Here is a 24779-nt window from a genome sequence, read left to right on the forward strand (position 1 = left end):
CTTCCTATCACTAGCATTGATTCCCTGAGCCACACTTTGCGTAAAAACACACAAAAAAAATTACTTTGCATCGACTTTCTACTTCTTATAAGCCAAAGTTGAGAACGGGTCTTATTTTAAGATGCCAGCATGAATCCAACTTAGTGGCATTAAACATATAGGTCAGTTCTGAGAGTAAAATAATTAAAAGAAAACATGATGCGTGCGTTGAAAAGCAATTTATTTATACAATGAAATGCACGTCACAGACAGAGAATGAAGCGGTTGACCTTCTGCATGTACGCTGGTTTCAGGTAGCCCTGCAGTTCACTTTTCTTCACCCACTGAAACGAAGCGTGCGTGTTTGCAAGGGGAGCCTGGCCTGACAGAAAGGCTTTGAAGAAGAAGACTTTTGTTCCGGCAGAGTCCTCCGTCCGAACAGCGCTGGGCAGTTTGTACTTGTATACTCCGCAGGGGGCGTTGCTAAGAAAGGTTCCCTGGATACCAGCAACTGTAAGGATAGAGGAGGCGGTGAGTTCATTCAGCTGAAGACAATAAAGTTCAGCTGAAGAGCAGATTTATACACTGTGTGGATGTATCACACAATATTCTGCATTAATCCAGTCTCATATAAAAACCATGTTCTCCCTCTTGGCTCAATATGCAGCAGCACGCCCATGTTGGAGTGTTCACTTCCCACCGAGTCTGAGCTAAGACTCAAACACACGACACACACTCATGTCAAGTGGAAAATCTTAATGGGCAAAGATTGATGGAGTTTGCACAATAAAAGATCAAGTGGTGAGGAAACAGTTTAGCATTCTTGGTCAATGCCTTTTTGTTCCCATTAAATGGAGAGAAGAAGAAATATGTTAAATACGTTGACTGTTCGTAACAGCATCACTGAAGCGTGATGGCCGTGATCCCCGCCCGGCATTATCATATCTGTTGCTGATCAATGAGATTTTCCCTGACCTACAGCTGACTGATAAGTGGGCACCACAGCCTGCAGCCAACTGCTGCAATACGACATTCTGATGGTATATTATAATACATAATGTCTCATGCATTAATTTCATTTGAGGATGGCTGGATAATATGGGAGATTATACTGAACATACACAGCTATTTTAGATAAGACCACATTAAACTTAAATGAATGGAAGGATAAAACTGGGTCATTGCAGCGTCCAGGATTCGGCTGTAACTACAGTAAAAAAAAAAAAAACAAAGCAAATGGAGCGTGTTAACAATAATGCGAGCTGTAACGGCACCGTACATGAAGCCTCAAGCTATGGGTTTCAGAGCAATTGAAATACATCATAAACATTTTCCCACTTGCCCTCTTCACTCGCCTGTGTCTGTCCCTCCCCCCCCCCCCCATTTGTATTTTGTTTATGGCTGGTTTTGCCCTAAAGAGAGCCCAGAACCAACAATAAATGAGGCATTAAAGAATTTAACAAAACAGATAAAAAAAACATAAAAAAAAAAAAAAACATTGTCCACCATAAAGTAAATGCAATTTAAGCGGCACTGACAAAAGGGTAAGGAGCTCCGGCATTTCCATGTGGTTTTACTGTTGGCTCCGCTATCGCACAGACAAAAAAAGTCAGATCATCCAGTCAGGCTGCCTGACTAGAAGCAGATGGTGTCATTATTCTGAAGCCATTATGTTGCGCAATCAACATTTACTTCATGATGATATGTTAAAAAAAAAAACACTTGTCTATTGCCAGTTTTCAAAGTGCATTGATAATAGAGGCACGTCGCTAACCGCTGCCGTGCCATGAATATTGGAAATAGCAGTTTCTGAATGCACAAACTTGCAATAAGTATTTCAGAGGGCCATTATTTGCTATATTTTAGAGATTCAAATGGCAGCTATAGACTTCAGACCAATTTAAGAACAGGTAAATATTTTACTGCAACATGTTTAAGATGTAAAAAAACAACAGGAAAATAATTCTAATTCAGGGAGAATACAATCTGTGATACCTGCAGGGGATATAGTTTAACTAGAAAAGCACTTGCAGAGCGCAGACCTCCGCCGAGCACCTCAGTCTCCTTATATTGTGATTTACACCAAACAATGACCCTAAATTTATTTTATCTATATTTTTAGATGTTTAAATGTTTCTGCAGAGTTTCCGGAACTCAACAGAATTCAATAAAATTCAAGGAAACGATTCATTCATTTTCGGCATAAAATATAAGCAGCCAATACCTGATACCTGATTGTATCAGCCCATTAAAAACTCGTGTTCATATTACCTGGCAGGGAAGTCAGGGCTCTCTCTGCCGTCTGCCGCAACGTTTCTCCTTCTTGCCACTGAGTCTGAGGCAGCAGCCACAGTTTCTCACTGCCAACCTGCTGTTCAGCCAGTAGAAGCAGCGAGTCAGCCAGGCAGCGCTCCGGTGAGGTCAAGTCCTTATCTACATCAGCTAAAGAAGAGAAAAGGCCGTCAGCTATTGAGCAAAATCCACATAAACTTTGTAAATGTCACAAGGAAGAAAATGCAAATTTGGAGCGCTGGAGCAAATAAACTTTGAATGAAGCAGGCAAAGGGAGTACCGTCAGTTTCTTCCCTTCCTGGTTATTTATATTAAATTCAAGTTGCACACAGAATACTAAATTCTTTTCTCCATTCTGTTTTACTCTATGACATGATGATAAATGACTGCAGAAAGACAAACCGCTGAATAGCATTTTCTGTTTCATTAGGCACATATCTGTAATAATCCCATATGTCTTCAGTGTCTTTGCCGGTGAAAAATTGGATCAATTTCCTAAACTGACCTCTGACTCTCAAAGCTGGCTGGAAGCTCTTCAGCTTCTGCTCCCACATGTCATCCAGGTCTTGAGCCAAAAGAATATCCTGGTCCCCATGGCCGTCCTCTTCATCCGAGTCATAATCGTTTGCCTGTTGACGGAGCCTCCTCTCTGCATCCTCCAGAATCCGCAGCTCGTGGTCTGACATCACGCTCTTCTCCAGCTCCATCTGAAATAAGGTCAGACGAGGTCGCCATCTCAAACTGTTGGATCCTTTGCAAACCAATCTACCGACCTGATTTTTGAAAGTTTTGTTTGCCATCTATCTACTAATCGAGGCAGATCAAGATCATCATGATCTAACCCACATTCCTGTGTCTCTCTAATAAAGACATGCGTGTTGAAGTGTCATAGCGTGATGGGATTTAAATGGGGAAAATTATTTTATTTTGATGATCCTACCGTAAATATTTCCTGACTAACCATTAACATTCACCTCAGCATCAAAAGCATTTCTAGAATGCTGAGCTAGTATTATTCATCATGTCATAATTTGGCTGTGGGTTGATCTGTGCTGATTATTAATTAATTATTATATAATCATCTTTGGTATTCATATCGACATTGCAGAGTAAGACTTTTACACCATAAACCACGTTGAGAATGTTCACAATACATCTTACAATAAAGGGCTTATGGCATGCCGTTCAGGAACTTATTTTATATATATATCAAAAGTGAGGTCTGAGAATATGGACCAAACTCCGGAATATATATAACATTCTATCTAATAAATATATTCATCATCTTCATCACGGCGCTGCTGCGATCTTGTGTCATTAATAGACGAGTATCACTGAGCGAGTCAGCTCGAAATCTAGTGCCGGCAATCCTCAATAATGAGGAGATAATGAACGCCCTGGTGAATGTGTACTATTTTCAAATATATATTCGGTGCATGGTTTCATATATATATTCCGTGTGCATGGTTTCATATATATATTCCGGAGTTCGGTCCATATTCTCAGACCTCACTTTTGATATATATATATAATAAGTTCCTGAACGGCATGCCATAAGGGCCTACAGTAAGCAAGGGCCCTTCATGGACCTATAGAGCCATACATTGAAATGCCCCTGACTATGACATTTCAAGATAATAATTTATTCTGTGGGCTGAACATACTGTCTAGAACTCTTATCTTCATTACAGTATGTTTAATTGTCATTTAACAATTAAACATTGTTTTAAAAAGCACATCTCACTAATAATGAGTCGTATTATTTAACTATGCGGGTCATTAAAGCGTCGACATATGATAATTGTATAACTGTAAACAAAATGTGCGCTTTTCTGGTACTAATAGAGATGGAAATGTCAATAGTCAGCCATTGCGTGTTTTTAGCACAGGTCTGCTGGGTCTTCAATATTTCGGTGTTTAGCTTCTCCTACTATGACGGTGCGCAGGTTCCACGGGAACACCGGCGATTGGGCAGCTTTAGATGGCCAGTTTTGATACATGAATACGAGACTGTTTTGCTGATAAGAATATGACTGTTTATGCTTGTTTCGTTTTGAATAAACACACCTGACACATCAAATCTTTGAAGCGCTGCTCCATTAAGGTGCAGTCCGCTGAAACGACCGGGAGGCGTTGCAGGCACACCGCTGCCACCAAAGTCCACGGAGCAGTCGCTCTTTCTACTCCATCTTTAGTCTGACAAGTAGCCGCACAAACAGAAGCGCTGAAAAACGGACGACAGCCCGTGTTCCGGACTGCTGTCCCGCTACAACAAGAAAGAAAGCGTAGGACAGACCGAGTCGCCACTCTCCTACAGGGCGCCGCCATCTTCTCCCGAGACGTTCACGAAAACTCGTAACAGTATAAGAATGAATTTCAGACCCACCGTTCCTCAGGTGATCGCAAAATAAAACATACATACAATCAGTAACTCAATTTAAATGGTCTTTTTAATTCATATGAATTATGAGACCGCATCGATTGTTGCTTGAGGACGCTAACCCTGTGTGGATAGTTATGTTACCGAGGTTTTGTGAAGGCAGCAAAGTTATTTTCTTTTACCCACAATCCTGTGCAGGACAACGAATGATCTATTAAGGCAAACATGGGGGGAATTGTAATATAAATACTTTGAAATATACACTTATATATCAGTATATATACTACCACAATTAAAGAGTGTTTAATATCAAAAAACCAACACAAAACATTAAAACTTCTACCCCAATATTTCGACCGTAAAAGTATATATAATTTTATTATACACTCCACCCCTCGAAGATATTACTGACTTCGTCTGGATTTGCAGCTTTTTCAATGTCACGTTTTTCGTGTGTCGCATAGCTGACCTAGCAATACAATTGTTTTTAAACGTGTCAAACATGTATAAATTAAATTGTATATTGGTTAGTTCAGCGAATAACATATACCGACAGCTAAGCGCCTCCCTAAACTCAAATGTGAACTCGCTGTAAGTGTCATTTTGGGTATACCTTTTTAGCATCCTTATCAGCTAACGGCTAATTCTGATTAAGTCATTCTGCTGCATGTTGGGACTTGTGTAGCATCAGCTGATGTTCATATAACACTTATGGCAATCATGTCCGTGTTAGCGGCGGACACTGTTTTTTGTTTGTTTTTTACAGTGGTGCTAATAAACTGTTTTGTGCCTGTCGTTAGATGTGGAAGCAATGGGCTGCACAGAGCTATATGCACCACTGCTGTCAGACTTGCGGATGCTGCAGCTCCTACCACTGAGGAAACATTATGCACCACTGCTGTGAGACTTGATGCTGCAGCTCCCACCACTGAGGAAACATCCGGGGAATTCAGGTCAGTCACGTCCACAAACAGTTCTTGTTAAAACCCTGGCCACTATCTGTCAGCTGACAAGAGGATTCTCTACAGTAAAGTAAGTCTGATGAGATGGTATCGCGTCTTTCGTCCCTCAGCTACTTTCCTCCAATGCCTGGTGAGAAAAGTTTATTGAGATGGGATGGCAAGACCTTTGAAGAGTTACCAATCGCACACATTAAAGCCACATTCAACAAGTAAGTAGAACCTGCTTGTAAAACTACAGTGTGAAGTTTTACTCGTGCTCTCACTCCATTATAGCATCATTTGCATTGTGTAAACCTGCATCCGTGAGTTTTAGATATGTGGAGATATTAAATGAGATTAATGAAAGTAAATCTTTGTTAAAACAACATAAGTTAGGTCAGTGTATCCTAAAGTGATCTAATGAAGAAACTGTTGAGTACAAATGAATCTAATATATATTTAGAATGTTCTGGGGGGGATCTAGTGACTGATGAGTTAAGTAAAAGGGAATTTGTGCAGCTCCATGAAGCACAAAATGCTTGTGGAAGACAAGCAGGCAACTACAGAACACTTCACTCAGATCCTAAGCTGTGCCACATATCAGTTGCTCTGCGACTCCAGTCAAACCAGTTGCGCGTGATATGTAACTTGCAATCAGTGTGAATGAGTGTCAAATATATGTTTTTGTTGAAAGATGAAAATGTGTCTTGTCCTGTGCCAGCACACACATCCAGGTGACTGACAGCGCAGGACTGCCAATTACCAGGGTGTCTTGTGGAACAGAAGGCTTTAAGAATGTTAAGAAATCTACACCCATCGCTGCTCAGACTACCGGCATCTCTGCTGGGGCGGTAAGGTCCACATATGCTCCGTGTTGAACCTATAATTCCATAATGAGAGATCAGGTCCCGTGTTTACATCTTGAGATCTGTCTCTTTAAAACTGAGTACATAAATAATGAAAACTCCAGTTCCTTTAGGGTGTATTCAGCTGCCGATGCAGATTTATCTTATCTGAAGTGCCTTATTAACAGTTTGAAAATCACAGCATCAGTCATTTTCATCACTTTAGATTATTTATTTATTTTTGTCAGTGACGATCAGTAACTTTTTTTTTACATTTCAAATAACGCCATCGACAGTCTGCTTGAGCCACACCTCACGTTAAGGCCAACACCCCCATGGGGGCACAGATGGGAAGTGAATTTGCTGCATGGACAGCATGAGCATGTGAGGCATGAAGACAGAGACCGGAATATCTCAACAAGCTGCCTTCTTTATGACTCTGATAGGCTGCAGTTGATCTGTACTTTCCTTTGAACAGTGTTGGCTATAACAAGGTTAACGTCACACTATTCTGCAGGAAATGCTCTGGGGGGGGGGAATAGTCCGCACAGTTACAAAGCTTTAAGTAGCGTGTTTTACATGAACAGAGTATTTACTTTCGCTCTGCTTTGAATGGCGTCTGCGCTCAATTCAAAGCGTGTAGGAGACAAGCCAGTCTCAGGATAGACCAGTTACTGCAGGCCAGTAGAAACAAGATGCACTCAAAACATTGAGTTTTTTTTGTTACAGTTCGCCATTCATTGACTATTTAGACCTTTAACTTTCACATCATTTATTTGTCATAATGAGCTCTGCCATATACAATTTAAGTAGCTGTTCTTATTAAACGGTGTTTGCTGATCTGTTTTTCTCTCCTGCACAGAAAGCCAAAGTAAAGGGAGTGAAATTTGTCCGAGTTGTGGTCCAAGGTCTTGGTCTCGGACGTCTGGTCAGTGTACAGAGGAAACTGTTATTATTGTGCATTCTTGGTTGGGGAGCCCATTTCACTTTATCTGTAGGATTAATAAAGTCATAAATATTTAATATCAAACTATTCAAATAGCAAATAATTTCATTTTAATGTACTGATTATTTGTCATTGAAATGATTTAGTCAATAAAATGAACAAAACAAAGAAAATTTACATTGTTTTTTGTAATTGTTCACGATTTTAATGATGTAAAACAAATTCAAGAAGCAAATGCACACAATTGAAAACCTAGAATTATAAAATGTTATTCTTTAATTTATTACATCGACCGACTATAGTTTTATCTGATAACTAGTGGTATCCATTTATTATTATTATTTTAATAAATGCATTGTAACTTCAGAAGTAATGCCAGTCTAGAAATTTAGAAACCATAAATAAGTCTAATGGGCCCATAGCAATGAAGTGTCCACTGTACTGGCGTAACAGTGGGACAGGAACTAAAATAATCCTGGCTCTCCCTGAAGAAATAAGACCTCAAATGTATTTTTATATCGAGGATGAGTTTGAGAGTTTTAGACTCCTCGATCTGTTTCTTTTAGATTTTTTTAATGAATGTGTTTTTCTCTTTTGTGCAGTCAGCAATCCAAGGCCTGGTTATGGGAGGCCTGGAGGTTGTATCAATCACTGACACCACCCCCGTGCCACACAATGGATGCCGCCCACGGAAAGCTAGAAGACTTTGACCTCTGCAAACTGGAAAGCACTGCAGAGGAGGAAATGGCTGTTATAATATTCTAATAAAGTGTTTTGTGTATCAAATTCCTGTTTTTATTTTAAATTCATAGTCTGGATTTAATTTAATTGACTTGGGAGTTCCTGATGTTCCTGCAGCAGTGTGTGAATTGTGCTTTTCGTACTTTCCTCTTAGCTTTCCCTCCCTCCTAAAGCACACTTCTAATAAATAAGATAGAGTAAAACAATATGCACCCACATATTAAAGCTCTGACTGAAGGACTTTACTTTGTACCAGCAGGAAAACATGAAACGGCTGCTGACAGATAATATTGACATTTGAGATTATGCACAAAAAAAATACAAGTCAAAACTACACCAGAGTACAGATAATTCAGTCAATGACTGGAAACAAGCCCAGGTCTGAAAATAGAGCTTTTATACAAAATATACATCACTTTATTTCAAATAGAAATGAAGTCCCTCCTTTATACAAACACGTCAACTCTGGATCAGACGAATAATCAATGGGAGATATGATCCAGTCGCAAAATTCCCAGTCTTCCTTCAGCATTCGCTAAACACTCAGGAATGCATCAATCTGGGCATCAAGAACAATTCTACTTCAGAACAACCACAAAACACAACTGGTTTAATTGAATACATTAGAAACTCAGCTCACGGCTGAATAACAGCAGGACAGCTGAACGTTGATGATAAAGACGTTCCCAAAGGAAAAGAGTCATTTTTGCTTTGCTTTGATTTCGAGAGCCTGGAAAGTCATTTCAACATGACTCGGGAGAACTGGGCAGCGCACACAAAGTGTTACTTGTGATAATAATGGTAATGAGTTCCACAATCTTTCCACGCCTCAACACTAGAATGAGAAGGGAATTCTGTGAGGTGCTAGCCCTTCATTTTTAGAGACAATACAGCAGCGATGGTCGTCGTCGGGAGTATTGAGTATCCAAATATGGCATCACTTTTATTCTTCACGGTAGCAAATACACCATTTGTAGGATTAGTAATCTATTACATTGACTGTCGGCATTTGCGCATTAGAATTAATGCCTATTTATAGTGACTGCAGCACCACTAGAGAAGATTGTCAGTCCAGATCCTTCCTGGAAGATTTCAAGTGAACAACACAAAGAATCCTCAACACGTCGACGTTGCCCTGACGACGACACTAAACTGCAGGCTGTCCCAGTGCACAAGTCGTCAACACTGCCTGGAGTCTGATTGTGAGTGCTGAAGAAGAACTGCAGAATAATGCAGGCCCTCTGCGTTTCATACAGCTGAACGCCTCTTAAATATTGCACTTTAAAAGGAGGGAGAAACACAGTGGAAGTTAAATATTAGCGGGAAAGGAGTGATTGTGCGTAAAGCCCCCGGATTAGGAGCTAGAAAACAGGACTGCAAGGCAAGTGCAGGAGTGGATTTGGTGAACTGAAGGAGTGTCGGTCACAAGCCCGTCACCACGGCGAGGCAGTCCATTACTTTACTTGCCCTGGAGGTTGTTGAGCTCCATGTCACCCTTGCGACGCTTTTGCTGGGTGAAGAGGGAGCTGAAGGGGTAAAGTTTGGCTTTGGCTGAGTAGCGCTGGCCAGCAATGTCCAATTCGTAGTCCCCACGATTGATGAAGTCTGGAGTGATGGGTGTGGGGAGCCCCTCTGGGCTTGGTGGAGGAGACACAAAGCCAAGGCAGACGTGGCGCTCCAGAGTGTAGCTGTAGGCGCTGCTGGTGGTTGCGCCAGCTAGCTGACCGTTACAGTAGATGGGCTCGCCCCACCAGGGCCACAGATCGAGCTCTGTGTCGTGGTCCTCTAGAATCAGCATGACGAACCTGCGGAACACGCCGTCCTGACGCTGCTGCAGCAACGCCCTGCAACCGAGGAAATCTGTGTCCTGTGGGGAATGGGGGAGTTCAGAAGTGGAAATAAAGGAAGAGCAGCATCAGTTATTATGGGATGTGACCTAAAAACTATTAAAGATAAATGCTAATACTGCATAGCTCTGTTGAGGGCACCAGTAAACAACTTTTCTTTCCCTACATCTTCACAGTGCAGGTACAGATTCGGCAGGTGACTAATCATCTGAAGGGATTCTGGGAAACCGGTTCATTAATACTGCTCCGACATTCTTGCTGTGTGAAGCAGAAAGCCGACTTGACGCTTCCCCATTTTCAGAATGAACTTTACCACCGCTTGTGCGAAGCGCCACCTGTTGTGCCTGCAGGTGCAGCTTGGTGATCATTTTTCCAGCACAACACAGATGTTTCATGGTTTAGCAAAGCAGATGGCATTTTACTGATTATTATTCTACAGCCAGCCTCTCATCTTCAAAGAGCAGAAACATAATCCACACTGATATTGCAGCGATTGTTGACCGCCGGACAAACCTTGTCAAACTTCACCCTGAACTCTCGTCCACACTCCAGCGGGGTGGTGAAGGTGTTGAGGTCCTGACCCCAGAAAGCAAAGAACTTCTCGATGCGGAGGCTGCGCAGTGCGTAGTACCCTGCATTACGGATTCCATACTTCTGACCCACTGACATCACCTCGTTGTACACATGCAGAGCATACTGTCAGGAGGAGGAGTGGAAAATACTGTTTTAGACTTCATGAACTGTATTTCTGAAAATCGGTTATCAACCGTCCCGTACAATATTGATGACATTTGTATGTATTAATATGGGAGTGCAGATGTGAACCCACCTCTATAGGTATATAGAGCATGAAGCCCGGTTCCCCAGTGTGAGTCATACTCATCACTCTGATGCCGTTGGCATAGCCAACACTCATCTCCTGTGAACACAGACGGTCACTGTCAAACACTTGTGCTACTGTTAGCAACACTCAACGTACTTCAACGCATAATATCACCATTATAGGCATTATTATTGGTGAGAGTCTGCATCTAGCCTTGGTTTCCTACCTTACAGAACATGGAGGGGAAGTGGTCTGGCGTCATAGACACATACGACAGCTCAGCTAGAACGTCCGTTGCCCGGGGTCCAATCAGATTTAAAGCTGTGGGTAAAGGAGCAGAGCAATAAATGCTGCAGAAAGACCCTCGAATGAACAAAATTCAACCCGTGAGTTTTTCTTTTTACCATTTAAAGCCTAATATTAATAAAAACAAAACATAAAACTATGAATTTCCATTGAAATATAAAAAGAATATTGGGGGTCGTAAATCCTGTACAATGACACAGGTAGATTCTGGGATCAAGATCTCAAGTTTTTGTTTCATGTGTAGAACACAGAATATAGGCTGGCTGTTGCAAACCCTTCATATTACATTGTTGAGATTAATAATCCACCTGCTTGCTGACGTCAGATCCTCTCTCTTAACAGGTTTGATGCTGAACCCGTCCACCGACCCTTTAATAAGATCTGACCACTAGATGGCGACACCACTTCAGGTCCTCAGCAACATTTGTGCGTGTCCTTACCAGTGTACTTCCAGCTGACGTCCTCTAGGTGGAGGTTTGGGTCGTTCGGCATGTGTTTCTTTATCCACGACCAACAGTGCACCTGCTGGTCGGTTGGAGAAATGATGAAGAAGCTGGAAAGGAGACCAGTATGTTAGTTAAATGGTATATGTAAACAGAGGGACTAGAATTACTGTCTGTAGGGTTGCAGACCTATTCTTGCTGATGCGGACCACACTGCAGTCGTTCTCGTACCCCCCTCTCTCATTTAGCATGCCAGTGTGGACAATATGTCCAACAGGGACATCCAGGTCGTTGGCACACAGATGTTGAAGCAGGTCCAGAGCTTGGTCGTTTGCTGACTGGCATATCAGAACAGACCAGAGGGTTAGACTTCCATCACTTTAACATCACAGGCAAGCAAGTTCCTTCGTTTAAAATTTACTGCTGCATCAGTAACAAAGAACTGATACCTTCCCTGGAAAGAACCTTTTGATAATATGTTGGAATTATTTGGCAAAATACAGATCATTTTATAAACATTTTGTTTTGAAACCAATAAACTGTTACATTTGAACTCATTAGGGGAAAAGCAAGAGGAATTGCCAGTTAATTCGACTTCATAAGTGGCGCACCAAAACTTACAGTTAGTTCAAACTTGGTGAAGGAGGACATGTCAATGACACAGACGGCTTCTTTGCAGCATTTCACTTCTGCGCCAACAATGTCAAACCAATCAGGCTTGTAGAACGTCTTACTTTGGTCCAGAGAGAGCAGATCTACACTCACGTATACAGCAGAGCAGGGAAATACCAGTCAGTCGCATGCAATGAAATGTTGAGAATACTCAACTAAAGTACAGACGTTTGATTTGACTCGGCTACCTTAAATCATAAGCCAAAGTCACAAAGCTCCACCTTCTGCTTTGAAATCTGTACCTTTCCCTGTAGGAACAAAGTATTTAGGTCTTTCGAAGCCATGTTTCTCCATCCAGCGAGCTCCCTGGGTGTCTAAACGGTCATACAGCGGGCTGGTCCTCAGCTGGCGGCCAGTCTGAAAGTCCCAGCGAGGAACCTTCAGTTCAAACAGCAGAGCTGGACACAAACATACAATGACAGGACAAATGATACTGAAAAAGTCTTTATTCCTAAATCATTTGGTCACACTGGACACATCAAGTATAAAAAGAGCTCCTCACTCACGCACGACTTCCATCACTCTGTGCCTCAGGAAGGTTCTGCTGCTCTGCAGGTTGCCGAAGCGTTTGACGTCCAGTGGCCAGACGTTGGCAGTGGAGTAGCCAAAGGTTATCCACTCTGACAGGTACCTGATATCAAACCCACCAAAGATTTTGTTTGCGATTTGCACAAATACACATATTCTGCTCACAGTGCTAAACAATGGCATAAAAAAAAAAAAACTGAGGCTGGTTTATATGCACATAAAAGAGCTTCAATTGTAGAATAAAATGCAGACTCGTCTTGACAATAAATTGGTTTATCATGCGTGTCCTCACAGATCCAGAGAGGTTTTCCTCTCATTTCCGTGCTTACTTGCCAGCTCCACCAGCAAAGGCCAGGCCAGAGGAGTTCATCCCTGCCAGCACGTAGTAGCCAGAGATACCCGCCGTCTCGCCCATCAGACAGCGCATATCAGGAGTGAAGGACTCTGGACAGTTGACCAGCTGATTGATCTCTGCAGTCTCAAGTCCCGGCATTCTTCTCAGCAGGGCAGTCAACATTGGCTCTGCAGGTAAAGGACAGTAAATTTGCTATGTTAAGATATTCTCCAAAATGAATACCTGCCAGGCACACATGATTATTCAAATAATTCTGTTAAAGCGATCCCCGACTGTTTTGACAAATCAGTCTAAAAACACAAGAAGTAGTTTAATTAAGAATATTATGGTTATATTTCACTATTTATGTTTATAACCCAGATGATCAGGAATTAAAATATTAGGTTAAAAAACCCCTAATTATTGACATTTCTACACCAAACCGATTCACCGGACGTGAAACGCTTATTTATCTTTATTCACAGATGTGATCCACCAAGTGAGGAGAAAAACCTGAGACGTCCCTGTTTTTGCTTCTTATTGAAGCTTCTAGTCATTCGTGTAAACTGAGCTGGTATTGAGTCCAACCAAGTTCATTTATACCGACACAAACAACTTTGTCAAGTACAACTTATAAAATACAACCCTCAAATGCATGTCGCTTGAACAGCAAAAACAGAACTGTAACAAGTGATGTCAGCTGAGGGTGACTGTGTGTTGATGTACTTTAAAGAGATATACCGCTGTCTTCACGGCTTCATGAGCATTCTCAGATTACTTGCGTAACGTCAAGGCCAACAGTGTGCACGAGTGTCTGCAGCTATATGAGGGTAGGTGACATTCAAGAACATGCCTGTACTGAAACAACTGCTCGACCAACAAACCCAAACTGGCCCCTTTTCCTTTTGACCCATTATGCTGGCAACAAGCAAATGTTGTTCTTTACTGCAATGCATCATTATAATAACAATGTATAAGTTATAGAAAGCTGTTTTCATCTACATTTGGACTGGCTCCACATAACCCCTTTTTATAAAAAGAAATGTTGTCTGGCACAAGACCCAAAATCTCCCACAACAATGAAGGCCGACAGGGCCTTGTTCATTTCCACATAAAAAATAAAAAGATGTCCAAGGTCATCAGTACCAAAATGATATCTTTTTGGCGAGTGAAAATAAGATTGGACTAAATATAAGTCACAAATCACAATATAAAATCCAAAATGAATATTTGAAGTTAAGCGAGACAGAACCGTATATATCAGCGTGAAATAAAGATACTCAGTGTTCCAATAAATCTGTGACCTGTTCCTTTATAAAGTTTAGGATCCATTCTCCATGTTGATTGAGGTCGTCTCGTCTACAAGCAAATGGATGGGTGGACAGACAATCATTTCTAATAACGCATTAGGATTAGAGGCTGAATAATCCGCATTTAGAATAGTGATGTTAAGGAGTCAACTACAATTTGATTCCAAGAGATTCAGACCAAAACGTAGAATTAAATACTTAACTGGTGCTACACAAATCTGGAAAACATAGAATTGAGATCAGAATTCACGAGCATTTTTTTCTTCCTCAAATTGAAGTGTTTAATGGTCTCTCTCAAATGGTGAATACCAACATTTTACAACCTTGTGACAGTTTAGTTTGATCAAATATCAACTTTAAAAAACAAAACAGAAGCTAACTTCTATCACACTGTACTAAGTCTCATTTTGAAGCTAGCCTCCTCCCTCCCCTCCATTACCAAAGTGGTCCCAGTCCTCCTGCATGTTCTGGATCTCCTGCTGATTGCGGCCCTCGGTGAAGATGGGTTTGGGGTTCTTCTCAAAGCCCCCGGACAGAAGGCCTCCCTGCCACGGCCGAGCGTATATCCTGCCGTCCATATCCACCACCACTGAACACGAAACACAGCATGAGCACATCTGCCCTGTGGTTGTTTCTAATCACCCTGTTGCCTCATGTGACAGAGCAACAACAGAAATAATCACTTTGAATGTAAACAATTATTTTCATTGTCCATGTTCAGACTGTTTTACCAAAAGGACCAGGCGAGTAAATAATTTCAGTGCCAAACACTTTCAAATTAATGAACTCAATGAATCCAGGTTTGCATTTTATTCTTCTCCATCATTCTCTTGTAGCAAAATAGCAAAAGTCAATTAAGTTGCAAATGAATCACAAATCAATGATCGACACCCCCTGTAACAATAGAAAGGGTTTGATTGTAAAACCTGGAGTGTTGAGTGGAAGAGGCTCCTGGAGCGGTTTAGTGAGGAGGTAGAAGTGTTCACAGCCGTGAAGAGGAATAGACACCTTCTTCTCACTGGCCTGGCCAAGCTCATAAGCCCACTGAAGCAGAGACATGTGTCAGACTCAATCATCACAGACACCTGAGTGTGAGGCGGTATCGTGACTTGTTGTATGCCAAATCCCAACATTACTTTTACCTGTCCAGCACAGTTGATGAAGCGTTCACACTCAATGGTGCCACGGTCGGTCTCCACGGCCACCACCTGACCCCTCTCTATCAGGACCTGCTGAACGCCGGTTCGTTCTAGAATCTGAACTCCTGAATAGGATGTGAAAAACAGAGACGTAAGAGACGTCAAACGTAAAATCCTTGTTTTATTATATGTATGACGACTAAACTAAACGATGAGTTTCACATCTGGCTTATAAACCATTTTGCTGTGAAGGTTTATTTATGATCCACCAAAAAAAATAAAAAAGGACAGTTGTGAGTTTGACTCTCTCACCATGACCAGCAGCAGCCACAGCCATGGCATGGTTAACATCAGGCGGTGACACCACAGCATCGTCAGGCAGGTGGAGGGCCCCCAGCAGGTCATGAATATTAACAAGGGGGTGGAGTTTGGTCACCTCTTTTGGCTTAATGATGTTTGAACTGATTCCCATAACTCTAAGGATGGACAAAACAAGAAAGATGAGGGTAAATCAGGCTGGAGTTTATTGTACTTCATCCTAAACAACATCATGAAAACAATAAACTGTTAATCTCCTTTAGTTAGGATGTGAATGTTCAACTCAAGTATAGATGACAAGCACATATCTGTATTTAGATGTGATTTTGTACCAGTAATAAAAATATACAAAGTGTAAAAATAATCTTCCTTTTTAATATATTTAAGCTCTATACTTGGAATATGGTGCAACCACCAAGCAAAACGTTTATGTCCCTTAGTGGCCAAAATAGAGTCAAGACCTCAGTCAAGAATTTGTGGCTGGACATTAAAATTTATTCAATGTCCTTGTGAAACTTGGAGCGCGAGTTGAATTGTGATTAAAAGCTGTAGATGATGCCAAGGAACTGCGACTGAGTACTGATGAGGTTTTTGAGTCTTACTTTAGTCGGGATGCCAGGCGCTTCAGAGAGATGAAGCGATCATGATTTTGGGCCAGACACAGAGATCCCGTCTTCACGTAACCTAGAACACACAGAAAAGACACAAAAACCAAGAACTCGAGGCACCACTCAAATAAAAAGTAATGTCAAAATACTAATAATTCAAATATATTCATTTGAAGAGAATTATAAATCCAAAATAATTTGTATTCAGTGACTGTTTACTTTATTGCCTGAAATATTATCATCATAGGAAGACAAAATTATAAATTGAAGTAAACTAGATAATATAAATAAAATAAAAAGCATCTGAAAATGTTTGGAGCAAATTATACCAGCGCTATTAATACTTAGTTATATCATAAACCGTCATGAATGGGGTCAATTAAATGAGTGGAATTGTTTATCGAATGGGCTGACCTGTTTTGACTCCCGTCTCCTCCTCAAGTTGTTGGTAAAGACTGATAGAATAGTTTGCCATTTGACATTCAATGGAAATAGGCTTGGCCACACTGACAATACCAGCACACAGTCTGGTTGTTCCTGCTCCAAGTCTGCCAAGAGGATAACAGGGCAGGAAATACAGCATTGGCAGAGCAAGATGAATCCAACTATGAGTGGAAATGTATGTATTTGTCTCACCTGCCCTGCTCCAGCAGCACCACATCAGTCCAGCCCAGTTTGGCCAGGTGGTAGGCGACCGATGTCCCTACGATGCCTCCTCCACAGATCACCACACGGGCCTGGCTGGGTAATGGCAGCATCTGGGGGTCTCCGCTGACGGCCATACAATGGCCAGAGGTCAAGAAGCCTCTGTCTCTCAGTCTGTAGCTACTGGGGGGTAGCAGCAGCCTTGGGGACAGAGCCCTGGAGCGCAGCACACAGCTGCACATAGCTGTGCTTTCTGAGACCCCCCCCCCCAGACACACACACACGTTCAAGAAGTCAAGGCTACAAAATGCGAAGTCATAGCGCAAATCTTAAGTTGTAGATTTTGAAGAACGACATTTGCAGCGTTAGCGTTGTCTGTTAGCGCAGAAGCACCGCTGAGGTTATCAAGAAAAGCCACTTGTCTAGCTTTGCCTAACAATGTAAAGTATTCATATTTTCATAAACTTTTTATTTGACATAATAATAAAACTTGTTAACCTACACATTTGGGCAAAAGCGATTAAAAAAACCCATTGTCCTGTTTGTTTGTTTTTAGCTTCGAGGGTTTTAGCGACAGTAGCACTGGTAGCTAGCGAGCATAGCTTGGCCTAGTTAATGCTGATTATCTTTCGCTGTAAACAAACATCAACCTTGCTGTCTTTTTCCCTGACGTTTCTTGTTCGCAACAACTTCAAACTCACCGAATCAACCGGGTCCAGTTGTTGCGTTATTAAAAGGCTAGAGGTGAATCCCAGCAGCTCGGTGATATGACAGAAGTCTTGTTTGGCTACAGCAGGCAGTACGTCGAAACACGTCATCGACAGACACATCCGGCGGCAACTTTCAAAATAAAATCCTTCGCTAGCTATTAAAGGCCAATTAATAAAGCTATGTTTGAATTCACATTACATAGCAATGTCGCATTTACATATTTACCATTGTATTCCATTTAATTGTACATCAAATAAATGAATAAATAAATAAATAAACATCAGGGTAGCTTTAGGTTGGCACCCAATGTCTGGTAAAAACAAAAGGTGGCTACTTTTCCTCGATGTGAGTCGGTTTTCTCGCTGTGAGTGACCAGACAAGATTACATTATAATATAATTGCTAAATTAACAATATAAAATAATGTTTCTGACTTCCAAATAAATTTGTTAAAAAGCCTGACTATGTTTTCCCATAATCCTATATAGTGGTAACATTTATAGAAAATATTATTCTTTTTTGTGTCGCAGATTTTTTCCCAGATAGTTGCTTATGTGCCATTTTAGATTACTTCTTTTATTTTATAAGGAGGGAAATTAGAATGCCTGCGATATCATTAACAGTCACATACACCCCGGTCAGGACACCAGCTCATCACAGGGCCACTTTTACCCCTGTATTGCTTTATTTTTAATCTGTCAGACATGCGGGACTGACCACTGAGGGGTGCTCGGATCTGACTGGCATAGGCCTTACTGTCTTTTAACAACTGATCTACAAAAAGCAGAAATTCAAGAAACTCACCTGCATTTCTATATAATAAGAACAAAACACTTCATGACACAGAATCAGTTGCTGCATTAGAAACCACAAAGAAAAGAAAAGTAAACTATTTTTTAATGGCATATTTAAGTCCAGCTATTTACAAGTTTTCATACTGAGCACGCCATAACAAGCTGAAGAAGATAATAGCACACGCAGTTTTTACATTGTAAATCACATCAGTTTGGCAGAGATTAGTAGCATATATGCATGCATACTGAGGGTTGTGTAGTCCTTCACTTCATCTTTCTTCCTGACTCAGATGTCTTTTGACACAGACTTTTGGTTGTATTTTACATGCTTTCATTTAATTACCACAAATCATATACATTTTAGATCACTGCCCGACCCATAATGACAATTCATGAGCAAACAATGGTTTTGTCCTTTAGAAGAGAGTGGGTTATGCATTTTCTTGCCAAAAGATGGTAGTATAATAAACCCAGTGGTCCCATCAGAGAAGAACAGATTCTCACACAATTTCAAGATAAAGTACGACCACCCTTCAAAAAGAAACAAAGGTAACCACTGAACAAGATTTATCACTCTTACAGACGACCCGACACAGGGCTTAATATGCAAAAATGTACAGGTGATTAGAAAAGCAATAACGCTGCCAAAGTAATCACAAATAACATTAATATGGAAAGTATATTCTATAACTGACTGCAAATCACTTTGGAACTACACTTCTAGGAATCCCCTGAATGAGAGCTCTCTTCATAGCTCTTGATGTCAAGTTTGTGGGTGTCTGAATAAATGAAGCATGACTTTTTAAACAGTGCATCCCATAAGGGCAGTGAGGTCTGACTCATAGTATCCAGAGCTGAACAGGGGGCCTGTAGTCTCACAGAACCCTAACCCTAACCCTTAAGAGGACAAACTAGTGGTCAGGGAGCCTTAAAATGGTCTGATTTTATGCAACAAGGTAAATTGTTTGTATATCAGTAAAATTGATTGATAATCTAAGAGGAAGGGTTTAGTTATATTTTATTTTTGAATTTGTTTAACTCTTGTTTGTACTCAGTAAAATAAAATCAGTGAAAATACAACAGGAACTAGTTTTATGATTTAGAGGTGCCCTCTGCTAAACTTCATTCTGTTGGGTCAGGTCCGCTGACACGCTGTTGAACTCAGTGGCCCGACTGCTCATCCCGAGGTACTGCTTCAGGAACTCACTGAACCGTTTTTGGTTGCTCCACTTGCGGGCTGATTTCCGAATGCCGATGAAGCCGCCATACCTCTTTTGGTAAGATCTTCCTGGATACAACAGCTTCCTGTAACCGTGCCTCCCTTTGACAAAGCCGCCAAACCTCTTGGAAAGCTTCAGATCGGCATCGCCCTCTCTATCAGCCCCTTTTCCTAGCCCTTCCTCATCCTCATCCTCATCCTCATCCTCAAGAGACAGGGTATTCTGAGAGTTATAGGCAGTATTCAGTTGGCTGCCCCTGGTGCCCAGAGCCCCTTCATTCACACCAAGAGGCCCGGTCACATGATCGAACCGCTGCAAAGCAATTGGGAGCAGCAGACCTCCATCCAATTGTTCCTTCTCCTCAGGATAAATGGCCTCCACCTCCTCTTGAGATCTTTTCCACACGGTACCACTAAGTGAGGAAATTTGTGAGGAGAGCACCTTACGACAAAAGTCCCAGTAGGAGGATGGGGAGATGTTGTTGTGGCACTCAGCAAGACACACCTGGCAAAGACAACAAGTCGTCCTTATATATTTATTTAGGTCAGGTCAGCTCAGTCATTAAAGACTGGAAATGGAAATGAAACCTTGGGGATTGCATTTTTTTTTTCTTAATTAAATTGAGGAAGATATAGATGTCCTTGGGGAATGTAGAAAACAATAGATGCACAAATAAATACATACCGGTAAATAAATGAAAAACCTTTATTTGTGTGGAAAGTGGAAAGACCTTAACAACAAAAATCAAAATGACAGAAGGGTATTGATTTGATCTCAATGTCATTTGTCACTTATATCTTCCACTTCAGTGGCTGAGTGTGCAGATTGTTATTATGGGGGACATATCTCAAAGAATAAGTCTGAAGTCTTTTTCTATGCATGAAATGCTGCATTACTTTGAGTTCATCCGCTGTTGTTTTCATGTTCTGATCCCTTATCAATTTACAAGTAACACCCAGAAAAGTGTGATGGAAATAAGGAGCAAATTTTGATTCTTTAAAGGAGGATGTAATTCAAAAGGTTGCTGGTTGCTGGTCACATGCAACCTTTCAAATTACATCCTCCTTTGACAACTGTCTTTAAGCAACACAATGCAGTGTTTCGTGTTTGAAGTCGCGTGCTCTGCGATGTCTTTTCCTTTGAGAGACACAAACATGCCATCAAGTGAAACAACCACCAGGCAAAAGCACTGAGAGGATAAACACACATCGTTCCCCAGGAATCAATTAGGCACAACAAATTAAAAGTCACAGAGTCACAGACAGTACAGAAGGGAAGGGAGGCTGGGATGAAGAGGGCGTTTCTTTTTTAAATTATAAGAGCCCTGTGGAAGTTTTTAGTGTTTTGAGTTGTTTTTTTGTTTTCATTTTCATTTTTATTTCTTTTGTTTTGCTTCTGTTTGAGGGGCTATTTTGGAGTGACGGTGCAGTCCAGATTTCTTTTAGATGGAAGATTTGCCAGATTATAACTTTTAAATGAACCTTCATTTAATTTATTTTATATTATGTTATGTTTTATATTATTATTATGTTCCTCTATTGCAAAATAAAAATACAACAGCTAGATTTGCTATTGGACATTGGAAAAGCACAGACATCACTGATAACAGTCATTGTTTTTTTCAAATGTCCCATTAAGCCATTCAAATGTGGATATTTTTCATTTATTTTTTTTAATCTGGAACGTTCCAAAAATGTTTTCTCACCATGGTGTTGAAATCGAGCGGTTTGGAAAGGATGTTGCTGCAGGACAGGCAGTCTGTCCGGCAGTCAGCCTGTCCAGAATCACATAAAAAAAGGAGCAGTAGAGCCACCACAGTCCTCATGGTCCCAGCGTCGGCTGCACAACAAAGGACAGAACAAACACACAATTTCATAACAACAATTTGATACAACCTTTCTCACTTTTCACAAATTTCTTGGAAATTGTAATTTTTATGCTCAGCATATATGTAAGCCACTGTGTTGAAGAAACTGTATTTGATAAGAAATTGTATTATTAACCTAACATGTATGTTTAAAGTTATAAATGTACATATTTTAATGAAGTGCCTGTTGAAGATATAAAGCGCTATACATTTATTTCCACATTACTATGACGACCATGGCAAGCACACACAAAACACACGTAATAGTCACACAAGTACGCGACACACAGATACCGGTACATGAATACTCAAGCTTTTAAGATGCATACACATATTATGTATTCTCTGTATTATGCATACAGAAATTCATTACATAGTACCTTGATTGACACAGTCAAATAAAAATTCACCCACACAGTACCTTTTCTGTTCTTTTAACTATAGGAAGTTATTATCTATTTATGAAACAGTAAGTAGAATTAGTTTGTCTTCCATCAAGCACTATTTTATGAAAGCTTTGATTTTTTTTTAAATTACTATAGTTGAAAGGCTGTAAAGTGTGGCAGCTTTAAAAAATATATATATATCAAAAGTATTCACTTCTCTGTCATTGAGATAAAGAAAAGAACAAATTTCTAGCCTGACAGGGATAAAATGGGTTTTTCAGTGAAGGGCACTGGAGCAGAGCAGCAATAGGCGGTGATATTGTAGAGCAGATAAGGGTGGGACAAGGCTGGCAGATGGCATTCAGATTTAGACGAACAGCTCGGGCATGTTCATTTGGCCACCGTAGATCGTATCTGCCATCCTCGTCTCACTGACCCTGCCTCCAGAAATAAGCTGCCATCATTAGCGATAATACATTAAGGAGACTTCACTCCTCCTCATCTCTACTGAGCTGTGGCCATAGTGGAGATAAAACCTGAGTTCTATGCCAGACCATGTCAAACCTGATAGAGAATCCCGGTGAATGTATTGAAAATTGAGTTTCTTTCTTAGTGTCATGTATGTTCATCTTAGTATGTTGACTGGCTGAGGCTGATGAGAATGAGAATGAAATTTCTTTGGTAAGAATTAGATCATTTTATAACTAACTAGTCAAGGAGTGATTTCTAAATACATTTCTTAATTCCCTCATATATCAGACCAGTGAGGCCTTACAGTGATGACTTTCTTGACAGCCCTGAAGGCCCAATTACTCTTTAATTACCTGATTAACCATTAAATTAACCAATTAATTAAGGGATTACTGTTTGGCACTGTGCTGAAGTCCCGCAGATAACAAATATAGAAGATGAAAGAAACCTCTGGAGTCAGATATTTTATATCTGACTCCAAATACCAGGAGCTGGTGCTGGAAGATTAGCATTTTGCTACATAAATCCTATGGTGATTTGTTTTGTTAATATGTTCTAATACTCGAGTATTCAGACAAATCATAGAAACAACATCTCTGATAATACAACAGGAGCAAAAACATTGTACTAGATAATGTAAAAACAAATCCTCTATAATCAGTTTTTATCAATAATTACAATAATAAGCATTATACAGTTAAAAAGGTTTGTTCACATGAAGACAACATTTTTTATTTATCAGTTATTGTATTACTGTGCCCAGGGCATACAGTATGGTGATGTCATCACAATGGCATCACTTTGCTCCCTGTGTCAAGTAAAATAACACCAACGAAATTATTGGCACTGGAAACATAACACTATATCGGATGTTGCTTTTATTATTGGACAGATATGAAAAATATGATTCCTATCAAAACATGTAACAGATTTAGATGTATTTTTCATCAACATATAACTTTTGGCCTTTTATAGAAAGTAGAAATACTTTTCAAGACCCTGCAGACAATCAAAATATTAATAGCACTTCTATGAGTGGAAATATCAGCATAGGAGATGTGGCCTGTCTTTTTTAATAATGGTATAATTCTAAATATTGTGGCACATTTGAATCTGAACCATGAGTACACGTTAACAGACGATATGAAACAGACTGTATATTCCAGTCAAAGTCTTGTCATTGCACAACTCATGACTCACTCTAAGTAAAAATATATTCAAGTTGCCTCACACCGTTATCAACTGTTTCTGCCATTATTTTCCTCCTTTATTTACATTTTCCCATCAAGAACAGGAAGTACAAAATAAATTACTTCCAGCCTGGACAGCGACTTAACGCTGGATTATTCACGCTTGGATGAACGGTGCAGCACTGGACTTCCATCTTGTGCTTTTGATCTCTTTAAAGTGTTTTTTTTAGTACGCTATGCCCCTGGGTGGCTAATTCTCTTGTATGGGTGCTTCTTATTCTGTCGTTTGGTATTTGCATCGCAAGTTCCTTCATTTCTCAATTTAAATCTAATTTAACAGTTCAATGTAGTTCAAATCCAGTCGATATTAATATCCAATTGAAATATCCAATTATTTTATTTTAATTACGTTGTAACCTTTTGCTGAATCTTAATATATAAAGGTATGAAATACGCTTAAAACAATGAAGGAGATTAAATAGTACTGAACATTATTAAACATTGTAGGATTAAATATGATATAATAATTAAAATGAGGAACAATCACTTCTCCTGAGAAGGGCCATGGTTAACATGTAAAAATAAGTAAGTGTGTTCGTGATGTTGGTTTTGTTATTTGATGGATCAGTTTGACAGGTAATTAAATGCTATTTGCCTAGAGCCAGATTACAGGCTACTTTATCTGTCAGAAAAGTCAGTGTGATTGAAAGCTTGTCCCAAACCCACTCAAAACACATTGTGCGCTTTGTTTTAATGCTGATAGCTGGTCATTGATGTGACACATTTCAGGACACTAAATCTATACTTCCATTCAGGTTGACTGAAAATATCTAATCTATAATATCAATTGTCTGTCACTACCTACATAAACTATCTACCTCCTGATTCCTCACCACTACCATCATCTCTGCCTCTTTAAGTCTTACCCACTCACCTCTTCTTTTCTTTCCTCCTCTGTCATATTTGATGTATTTCACACATAAATGGAACAAAGCTGTAGCATGTAACATGCCGAAGAGGTCACCAGTTATGTCACAGAAATTA

General features: G+C 40.3%; 4 protein-coding genes across 4 annotated transcripts; 1 reads left to right on the forward strand and 3 right to left on the reverse strand.

Moving 5' to 3' along the window:
- Positions 1-203: 203 nt before the first annotated feature.
- On the reverse strand, positions 204-4599 carry LOC137912599 (large ribosomal subunit protein mL46-like). Its single transcript, XM_068756736.1, has 4 exons — positions 4339-4599; positions 2777-2978; positions 2251-2421; positions 204-490 (listed from the first exon to the last, which is right to left on the reverse strand). Exons 1-4 carry the CDS (start codon positions 4597-4599, stop codon positions 243-245), a joined length of 882 nt encoding a protein of 293 aa, XP_068612837.1. The 3' UTR covers positions 204-242.
- A 484-nt stretch (positions 4600-5083) lies between these two features.
- Positions 5084-8160, forward strand: LOC137912586 (small ribosomal subunit protein uS11m-like). The gene is made up of 6 exons (XM_068756724.1): positions 5084-5242; positions 5452-5604; positions 5724-5822; positions 6314-6443; positions 7300-7365; positions 7986-8160. Exons 1-6 carry the CDS (start codon positions 5154-5156, stop codon positions 8091-8093), a joined length of 645 nt encoding a protein of 214 aa, XP_068612825.1. The 5' UTR covers positions 5084-5153; the 3' UTR covers positions 8094-8160.
- Positions 8161-9582: 1422 nt separating this feature from the next.
- LOC137912585 (pyruvate dehydrogenase phosphatase regulatory subunit, mitochondrial-like) lies at positions 9583-17885 on the reverse strand. The gene is made up of 18 exons (XM_068756723.1): positions 17799-17885; positions 17089-17350; positions 16867-17000; positions 16447-16528; positions 15839-16002; positions 15530-15651; positions 15314-15431; positions 14827-14976; positions 13073-13265; positions 12722-12846; positions 12458-12613; positions 12165-12298; positions 11733-11881; positions 11541-11653; positions 11021-11115; positions 10801-10890; positions 10485-10667; positions 9583-9991 (listed from the first exon to the last, which is right to left on the reverse strand). Exons 2-18 carry the CDS (start codon positions 17337-17339, stop codon positions 9584-9586), a joined length of 2667 nt encoding a protein of 888 aa, XP_068612824.1. The 5' UTR covers positions 17340-17350; positions 17799-17885; the 3' UTR covers position 9583.
- A 1831-nt stretch (positions 17886-19716) lies between these two features.
- LOC137912602 (prepronociceptin-like) lies at positions 19717-21646 on the reverse strand. Its single transcript, XM_068756740.1, has 2 exons — positions 21527-21646; positions 19717-20325 (listed from the first exon to the last, which is right to left on the reverse strand). The coding sequence occupies exons 1-2, from the start codon at positions 21644-21646 to the stop codon at positions 19717-19719; spliced, it is 729 nt and encodes a 242-aa protein (XP_068612841.1).
- Positions 21647-24779: the final 3133 nt, after the last annotated feature.

The sequence above is a fragment of the Brachionichthys hirsutus genome, unplaced genomic scaffold, assembly GCF_040956055.1.
Source record: "Brachionichthys hirsutus isolate HB-005 unplaced genomic scaffold, CSIRO-AGI_Bhir_v1 contig_200, whole genome shotgun sequence".
Classification (NCBI taxonomy): Eukaryota; Metazoa; Chordata; class Actinopteri; order Lophiiformes; family Brachionichthyidae; genus Brachionichthys; species Brachionichthys hirsutus.